This window comes from Gossypium arboreum, chromosome 12 (assembly GCF_025698485.1).
Source record: "Gossypium arboreum isolate Shixiya-1 chromosome 12, ASM2569848v2, whole genome shotgun sequence".
NCBI classification, from domain to species: Eukaryota; Viridiplantae; Streptophyta; class Magnoliopsida; order Malvales; family Malvaceae; genus Gossypium; species Gossypium arboreum.
In genome coordinates this window covers 97,362,072-97,371,766 of record NC_069081.1, presented here as the reverse complement: position 1 = coordinate 97,371,766, position 9,695 = coordinate 97,362,072, and the positions used below count along the sequence as shown (strand labels likewise).

The following is a 9,695-nucleotide window of genomic DNA, read 5'->3' as shown; positions in this document are numbered from 1 at the left end:
TTATATAAAAAAAATTGCTAAGTAGATATATGAGTATAAATTCGGGGAAAATTTACGGATTTGGATTTCGAGTTTTATAACTCGAGATATGAATTATTTAGCAACTATGACGCAGTTGGACAGCTTGTCTGAAAAGTATGATATAAATTATCTGAATTTGGTTAAGTGCTCAAATAAGTTTAGTAGTGCCTTGTGCTCGACTCCGGCAACGGTCTCGGGTAAGGGGCGTTACACATTGCATCAGCTCTTCACAAGACTCGAACACCTAAAATTTAAATAATTTTGTTAACAAATATTAAATATTATGAAGATAAAAAAATATTAACATCATGATAAATATTATACCTGATCGGTAAAAAATGGTGATGTCGCCATAGAGATCTCATTGCCTTCATTTAAGTTACTTCCGTAAAAATTCGACGTCTTTTGTTGAACACTACAAATTATGATGAAAAATCAGTAGTTATAAAAATTTAAAATAAATTTTAATTTATACAAGAATTAATAAATAAAAAAGAAAAAATTAGAAAAACAGATTTTAATAAAAACAGTTTAGAACAAATTTATAAAAATAAAATTACAAATAATAGAGTGTAGTGAGAAGGACTTACTTAATTTTGTTAATAATAATATGAGTTTACGTTAGGGTGTTGTTAATGTTCATCAAAATAAACATATATCTATAACTCGCCTATTTATTGTATTAATTACAACAAAATTAATTTTTCCCTTTTTAAGATGTTGACTTTAATTTTGGACTAAATTGATTACACTAATTAATTTAAGATGTTGAAAATGAAGATATTTGGAAAATGTACTAATTACAACAAAATTAATTTTTCCCTTTTTAAAGATGTTGACTCTAATTTTGGGACTAAATTGATTACACTAATTAATTTAAAATATTGAAAATAAAGATATTTGGAAAATGTACTAATTAATTTTTGGAACACATTAATTTCTTTGGATCACATTAATTTAAGATCTTGATTCTAATTATTGTATTAATAAAAGGACTCATTGAGAAATACATTCATCCAATAAAATGAGAAATGCTATAATTAATTACACGGAAAAGGAGAATTAGGGTGTTTTTTAGTACGTTGGAGGTGTTTTCTTAGCCAACTTTTTTTTTTTTTTTTGTTTGGTGGGTGAATAAGGAAAATCTTGGATATTAGGGAATTCCTATGTATTAGGCATTTGAACTAAAATCCCTGCCATTGGACTTGAAACATGGCAAGACCTTTGTGTTGATGCTGTGAAAACAACTTTGTCGGTTGAAATTAAAGTTAGGAAACATTGAATGAAGCTTTCAAAGGTTCTAAAATTATATAATTATGTAAATATGTGTTTTGTTTATTATATATTTTTAGAATTTGTATGAAATTTTAAAATTTTTATATAATTATAATTTTAAAAATATTTTTATAATTTCAATAAATAAATATGAACTTTCAGAATTTTTTAAATATATATTTTTATATTTTTAGAATTTAAAAGAATTTTTGTCAAAATTATTGTTAAAAATGTTATACAAGCACCAAATTGAATGTTTTAGCTGTCACCATTGAATTAATATGACACCTCACTTTTTTGATAAAACTTAAACAGTTATTAACGAACAAAGGAGTAACCAAAATATTATAAGTCGATAATACCAATAATTAAAATATAATTTTTATAATTAAATGATTAAAAGGAAATTTCACCAAAATTGATTGATATATATATATATTTTGTAATTATTTTCTCCAAATAGGGAGTGAAGATGAAAAATTTTAAAGTGGAAATAGAGTTATGTTATAAAGTTAGTAGGTAGCCAAAGTATAAAAATATATAACACCCCATCCCTCCCGAGTGCTACGATGAAGGCAAGTGATCCGGGAACTTCGTGGCAGAGAGAGAGAGAGAGACAATAAACAACAATAACACTGCATCTATGATGTATCCAAATTCCTTCTCCCAAACATGTTGCCTTTCTTCATCTTCATCTTCTCTCTCTTCTTCCTCCTTTCTCTATCACTTCTTGCCCCACACTTTTGCCCATCTGGCAATCGGGCCCCATTTTCTTCACAACACATGCATTAGCAGTAACAGGTAGACAAACCCTTTCCAGGTAAAATGTTTTTACTCTTTCTTTATTCCTTGTACCTGTGTTTTAATTTGTCATGCATTGCATGTCAATGTTTTCCTCACAAGAGACAATATGCTATTGCCTTTTATGACTTTTATTCCTTTCCTTTCTTTCTTTTGCATTACAATTTAAAACTTTTTATCTTCACTTTGTTCTTTTGGGATGCCATTAAACTTTCTTACATGCAAAAAGGACCTTTGATTGCGCTCTTATTTCTTAATGTTTCTTTTTATCTCAACCCAAAATGTACTCTTCTTTTTCATTTTCTGGGTATCTTTGTGTTTGTGTCATCATTATATTCCTTGACCCCGTCTCTCTTTCAGAGAGATGGAATGATGAGAAAGGTTGAAAGGGATGGAGGCGCATGAGTTTACTGCAATCATTTGTTACCCATTTTTCCAATCCTTTTTGGATTTTTTTCCCATTTGCGTTAGGTTAAAAGGAATGCAAGGATCTAATATTTTATTTTTGGTTCTCTCATGAGATTAAGGAAGCGTCGACAATGCTTTCCTTCTTGCTCTTCTCTTCACAGAGTAATCCTCCCCCTAGCCCTCCATACTCTTTTTCTGTCTCTGATTTTGATCACTGGTGCTATTACAAGCCTATTAATTAAATATAACTGTTAGCTTAAGCTGTTCTTGTTATCAAGCTTAATTTGGGCTTGCCTCTTGGCAAATCTCATGAATTTGCAATAACCTTTTTTCAAATATATATATATATAAAGCTTGGTTGCTTGCAATCAACAAGGCTATAACTTTAGGAGTATCTATATTCATTGAGTTCCTGCTATTTATATTTAAAAATATTTCTTCCATTTCTGCATTTAGTAATTATGTCTCTTGTTCTGTTTTATGTCAGAATGAATGCATTGCATTATATGATGAATAGTTAAGAGCTTAGTTATATGCATGGGAATCTACAATACACCGTTTAGATTCCAAATTGAACCTTCAACCTTATGAAACAAGTTAATGAATTTGCAGCCTATCATTCTCAGTCAGGACAATGCCACTATTATTTCTATGCAACTAATTGGTATTGACTAGTTTGTCGAAAATTGAAATGTAGGTTGATGAGGATGAAGTTTACTGGAGCCGAAAGAAGGGCGGTGAAGAGTTGGAATGGCCACACAATTCCACTCACCTACTATCACAGTTAGCTCAATGTTTTAGTGAGTAGATTTTCCTAATAAATTCTTTCAGCATTCCAATGTTTTGGCGCTCCAAATTAGGATAGTCTTCATTACCTAGTATGTTTGGTATGCAAGTGTATATTTGTTCAATTCCTACTTTACATTGACATACAATGCTTTCTGAAATCAACATCATTATGTAGCTTAATATGTAGCCAAATGGAGGGAAACATTTGTACAGCTTAACTAGTTAGAATCATCTAATCTTCTGACACTTCATGAGTTGCCTTGAGCTCTTCATATATCACATGAGGTTCCATGATAATGGGTAGAGTTAGCTCTAGACTGACATGTCATTGGCATTTCAAAATACTAGGAGAGCTGAAAACAAAAGTCTTATGAGGTAGAACACAACATAACCTATTGCTAATTCAAATTTGCTAAACTAGAAATTTGCCCCGTTTTTCTAGCTTTCTTTATTATTAGCATTGGTTCTTTATAGGTATATTTTGCTTCTTTTCTCCTTTCCTCTATGCCAAGTCTCAACATCTCCAGTGTAGAGAAACTAAGAGTAAAATTACTCAAAAGGGTGTAACATGCCATGTTTAAGACCATGTCAACTTATTTCAACATTGAAATGCACGTTGCCTCGCAAAATATTCTACAACTCGTTCTTTAATATCACTGATCAGTCTTGTATGGTTGCAGCTAATGCTATGGTTGGACCTAAATCATGGCTAGGAGGGCTGTTCAATCGCTTTGGAAACAGGCGCAATGAGAAGTTTCTTGGCTACACTTTGACTCCTATTCAGGTAATTGAGAATGTTAAGTATTAGGACTGATTTTCTAATGTCTTCAAAATCTTATGTGTAATTTTTTTTTCATTATACAATTATTTATTATCCGGTAAGGTTTACGTACACTCTTACAAGACAGTGAATGCAATGTCTTCATGTAACCAACTCCCTACGGTTGACTATAGAAAATCAGACTGTTCTTGAGTAGAACCAAACTGGTTTTTGCCATCATTTCTTGAGTATTCATTTTAATGATGTGCATAGAGAATTTGTGGCATTTGTCCTGCACTAATGAAAAATTGATGCAGAACTAGAGTATTGATTTTGTTAGGCTAATCTGTTTTGATGTATATATAGTATTCATATACATACACATATTAATTCCATTCTCAGCCTCAGTGATAATAAAATTGATATACCTTTTTTCAAATTCTGATCAGGAACAAAGACTTCACAGGCTTCAAGAACGACTACATATACCTTTTGATGAGACTCGTCCTGACCATCAGGCACTTCATTCTTTTAACATCCATATTGTTTTCTAGAATTTCTAACTATGATCAGACATGGTTGTACGTCGTAAATAAAAACTATTTTTCCTACCAGAAGATCTTGAAAAATCATATCTATGTAATTTATTCTTTTATCTGTCATAATTTTCTACAATTTGTAAATAGCTATGGTTTGGGGTCTTCTGCCCTCAGCATGTTTCATTTTAATCAATTTAAATCCTGTATAAATTAGATGATTACTGATCTCATGATCCTTTGGTGTCACAGAAAGCTCTCATAAAATTGTGGCACATTGCCTTTCCAAATGTTGTTCTAACAGGCTTGATCTCTGAACAGTGGAAAGATATGGGGTGGCAAGGTCCTAATCCATCAACTGACTTTCGGTAAATTTCATGATTCTTTTTCTTTTTTGACTTTTTAACTTGCTGCCTGAGGAGGCTTGGAAAGGATATGCAACTAACGGCATACAGTAATTGGCAAATGCACTTCAATGCAACAGTCTTTTTCCCTAATTTCTACATTCAAAATTGAATTTTATTTGTCTAAAAGTGAACTTTTCATTGTAGGGGTTGCGGTTTTATCTCACTTGAAAATTTGTTGTTTTTTGGCCAAAATTTTCCGGTGAGCCTTCTCTTTTGTTTTGGCCTTTTATATGTCTAGATTTTGCAAGAAAATTGGCTTATTTACTAATTATATAAAAATACAAAATGAAGGCATCTTTTCATAGGTTATTATTGAAGGAAGATGGAGACAGAGCAACTTGGGAATACCCATTCGCCGTTGCTGGCATCAATGTATCTTTTATGTTGATTCAGATGTTGGATCTATATTCAGGTTTTCTCAAAAATTTTAAACTTTCTTATTCATGTACCACATGTTTTCTAAAAAATTAAGCTCAATATAACAATATGTTACACAAGTATAGTTTCAAATAAAGTTTTTCTAAGTCCTTTTTATCAGCAATTTTCATTCTCCGGTAATTGTTGAGTGTCCTCTGATATACTCATGAAAACAAGCGTTGTAGATTCAATGGGCTATTCATGTGGTAGGACAATCTTTCATAATGATATTTTCATTGATCTTATCCTATATATTTTTCAATTATTTGCATGGAGGTCAATAGTTCAAGTTTCTGAATGGTCTGCCAGGTGTAGAGGATCTTTTTGGTTAGAATGCTAACATATTTTATAGTTTAAGATCCATGGTAAATATAGGTTAGCTGTTATGTGACCTATCCTCTCTCTGTTTTTTGCAGAAAAACCAAAAAATCTACCAGGATTAAATTTCCTGAAACTATTAGGAGGTAACAGGAACGAGGATCTCAGTACTTTATGCTCAAGCACTGTTGGAATTATGAAACTGATTTTTGTTTTCACAGTTCCTTGTAAGTGGTCTCAAGATCTGAATGTTTGAAATTTTGCAGAAGATGAAGAAGCCTTCGATGTACTATATTGTGTAGCTTTTGAATTGATGGATGCTCAGTGGCTTGCTATGCATGCTTCCTACATGGAGTTCAACGTACTTTCTCTCTCTCGCTCTCTTGTCGCATTCACATCTTGCTAAACTTCTTCCTATGGAACTCCAAACTAAATGGTTTTTATATTTTTTTCATACCAGTGCTGCTTTATGTGAAATCATGAACCATCCAATTTGTCCATTTATTTCTTCCTTTTCCTTTTTCTGTATGTTGACTGAACAGGAAAAGATGCTTTATTAGTTTATGTGGAAGTCATTTTTAAACAGAAAAGCTTATGAAAGGATTTATAAGCAACCATTGCATCCAATTGGACCAATCTCCCCCCCCCCCCCCCCAAAACCCCGCACTTTCTTTTGTCATGTCAAGCTGGCTCCTTGAAGATTCCTTTCTAGAATCTTAATGTATTGCTTGATATCAATCATTTGGATCACCTCTTCTTGTTGAATGAGTCATTTCAATTTTCAACCCCTAATTATCTAGTATTTTCATTCTTGCAGGAGGTTTTACAAGTAACACGCACACAACTACAGCGAGAACTGTCTTTGGACGATGTACATAGAATACAGGATTTACCAGCTTACAATCTGTTATACAAGTAGCTCTGCTATCAACAGTTCTTTGAAGCCACCAAAGAAGATGGTCATTATTGGACAATTTTGCCAAATGGTGGGAATTTTCCTAATTTAATGGCTAATGTAATCTATGGAGGGTTTTAGTCATTTTAGCCGAGGTTTGTGTGCTAAAATAGACAGAACTGAAGCTTAAACCGTTGAGGATATGAAGGCAGGTGATCAAGTCTAGGTATATTATCAGACAGGGATAGATGGAAGTGGTAGTACTCTAAGCAATAGCGAATACATTATAGGTTTCACAGGATTCAATACTTTCAAGCCACCCGCATGCATGAGAATACTAACAATCTCAAGTTATGGAAATAGTTTACCATACTGTTGCCTTTGCTGTTGGTTCTTTTCATGCATATGCAAAAAGCTTCAAGAATTTCGATTCCTTAACTCCCTCAGGTTTCCTATTGGAATCACAGTAATTCTTTCTGTTTCCAAGTTCCTGCTCCAGTTGGTGGCTTTGTAATTTTCAGATTACTCGTCTTAATCTGATCATGCTGAAACCTCTGAATCATCTGATCTGTCTGTCCAAAATATTGAACAATAGGATTTGTTGAAAGCATAGATTATAATCCCGTCTCTTTAGTATGCAGCTTTTAAGTGCTACGTTACTGTCCATACTAAACTGTAAAATACAGTTTCTTTGTTCTTTTTTTCTTTTTTTTGGGGGGTGGGGGATTGGAGGTTAAGGTTGCTGAAAATGGTATGAACGTCGAATTTATTAAAGTACATAATTGATGTGAGATTTATGGTTCCTCTGGGATCATATGATGTCTTTCTCCACTTCGTCAAAGGTTTATTTTTCTTGTTCGCTTTGACCATATGAACATTGCAGTTTATCAGTAAAAGCATTTTATAAGTTGAAGATATCAGTTTGCACCTTTCCAAGTTGGTGACATAAACACATACAATTGATTAAACTTTAAAATATACTCCCCCAAGTCACCAGCTTGGAAACATAATCATTAACCTTCAGATACCTTCAATGCTAATGAACAAAACTACTTAAAAAGCAGTATTGCTTGAATTGGACTAGTTAAAGGTATCAGTTCAAGAAAAGGTATTAAATCAGTTTATCTATGAATTGATATGGACAGATTGAATTAAGCTTAAAATTTTAATTGAATTGACTTTTAGAGTTTTTGAATTAATTTTTTATTTTTAATTTTTTTAATTATTTATTTTTTTTATCCATTTGGATAGATCGAATCGCGAATTAGTGATTTGATCATGAATTTAGTTTCAAAAAATTAAAGTATATTAATGCCGATGATAAAACAAATTTATGAGGTCATTCTGAAATCTAAATACCTTCTGAATAGGTTTTTGGTTTGCAATTCATGGAGAGTTGGCATTTCCATGGAATGTAAAGATTAAAATGAGGGAAATATATCTTAAATTCAAAATACTAAACGCTTAAAAGATAATTATGAATTTTAAAATATTAATATATATATATATATATTAGAAATTTTATTATCTGGCAGATATCGTGGAAAACTATTAATTTAGAATATAAATGTATATTTAAAATTAACATTCAATAAATAATGAAACATATTGCTTGAAACTAATTAATCATGAAAACACTTTAAATATGTGATGTTAAAATAAAAAATTAAATTAAATTTTGAGTAAAATGAAGTACATTAGATTAACAATACAAAATGCACTACAATTGATTATAATGCTACTGTTATCAATCGTGAGTTAGTGTTGAGTTGACTTGTGACACTACAATTAACAAAATTACTAAAAATGTATAAAATATACTAAAATGAATTTTTGGTTCAGTGGTAAATCTAAAATTTTAGCTATCTAATTGTCATGAGTTCAAATCCAATCATATTTTATTTTATTTTATTTTTCTTAAAATAAAAGACTAAAGTAACCTCGAATAATATAAATTTATTTAATAATGGAAAGGCATTTCGGTAACTACTCTAACTGAGTTGGTGTTTGGTTAATTTGTAACACTAATTTAATATGCTTAAATAATAGTATAGATATATGTAATAAATTATGGTATAAAAAAATGAAAATAAAATTTTAATTAAGTAATAAAACAGCTTTGGGGGAAAAACGTAAAACAGCTTGGAACAACCAATTAATCTGCTACAAATTTGGAATTTCTTCATGTGTTTTATGCTCATTTTGATCTGAACTCTGGAAATGAAGATAAGACACAAAAAAGTTGGAATAGAAAGAACGGCATGGTGTTTTCTGGCTCAATTTTGTTTTATCTTGTAAACAAAGAAGCTCTTATTTTGCTGCTTATAATTGTATTTTGTTCATTCTCACTCCTATTTTGCCGTTGTTTAGAAGACTTGTGGTTCTTTTATTTTTATTTTTCTTCTTTTTTTAAGATGAGTCTAGGAGATGCAATTATGGTGTTTTCTGCCAAATATTTTGGGCATGTTAATGGCAGATGTTTTCTGATTTTATAATGTTAGCAAGGAGACCTTTTTCTTTTTTCAACTAGCTAATGAGGCCTTCTCTTTTGTTAATTTCTTGTCTTGTCAATGATGATCCAGTCCTTCAATTAACTTTCACAGTATCTCAACAAATCTAATTTAATGGAAAATTATGTGTTCCCCAAACCTGTTTCATTCAGTAGCTGCTAAATTCATAGAATATCTTGTATTAATTGTTGTTTGTATATGATCTGTTTACCTTAAATAAGGTTCTAATCTGCTTTGTGCATTATACCTTTAATATCTATAGATACAAAAACGTCTTGCACAAAATCGTGAGGCTGCTCGTAAAAGTCGTTTGCGGAAAGAGGTAAGTGAATGTTGGTAACATTCGAACTTTTGTAATAACTTGATTTGGAGTTGCCTTTCATGCATATGTTCAACAATTAGAAAGTAGTCATTTAAAGTTGATTCAATTGGAGAAAGAGCTTGAACAAGCAAGAGAACAGGTTTGAAGAAGATTAATATTGTTGCTATTTTTGTTTTAGAATTGTTTAAATCTACTCTGTTATTGATTTTTGTCTGGGGGTCTTGTTTAACAGCATT

At 31.3% G+C, this 9,695-nt stretch overlaps 1 protein-coding gene across 3 annotated transcripts; it reads left to right on the top strand.

The window, feature by feature from the left end:
- The first annotated feature begins 1,861 nt into the window (after positions 1 to 1,861).
- On the top strand, positions 1,862 to 7,468 carry LOC108478562 (uncharacterized). 3 transcript variants are annotated; one of them, XM_053023404.1, is made up of 10 exons: positions 1,862 to 2,097; positions 3,203 to 3,305; positions 3,975 to 4,078; positions 4,504 to 4,572; positions 4,843 to 4,958; positions 5,142 to 5,196; positions 5,289 to 5,409; positions 5,831 to 5,878; positions 5,999 to 6,093; positions 6,550 to 7,468. In XM_053023404.1, the coding sequence occupies exons 3-10, from the start codon at positions 3,983 to 3,985 to the stop codon at positions 6,649 to 6,651; spliced, it is 702 nt and encodes a 233-aa protein (XP_052879364.1). In that variant the 5' UTR covers positions 1,862 to 2,097; positions 3,203 to 3,305; positions 3,975 to 3,982; the 3' UTR covers positions 6,652 to 7,468. The 3 variants fall into 3 exon arrangements, with proteins under 3 accessions (XP_052879364.1, XP_052879363.1, XP_017636516.1); XM_053023403.1 differs by having other exon boundaries at positions 1,862 to 2,116; XM_017781027.2 differs by lacking the exon at positions 1,862 to 2,097 and adding an exon at positions 2,184 to 2,667.
- The last annotated feature ends 2,227 nt before the right edge of the window (positions 7,469 to 9,695 follow it).

Excerpts from the sequence above, each read along its gene's own strand:
- LOC108478562 (XM_017781027.2), top strand. The coding sequence starts at position 2,614 with ATGAGATTAAGGAAGCGTCGACAATGCTTTCCTTCTTGCTCTTCTCTT. Across the intron at positions 4,959-5,141 it reads AATCCATCAACTGACTTTCG|GGGTTGCGGTTTTATCTCAC; the intron begins GTAAATTTCATG and ends TTTTCATTGTAG. Across the intron at positions 5,410-5,830 it reads GATGTTGGATCTATATTCAG|AAAAACCAAAAAATCTACCA; the intron begins GTTTTCTCAAAA and ends TGTTTTTTGCAG.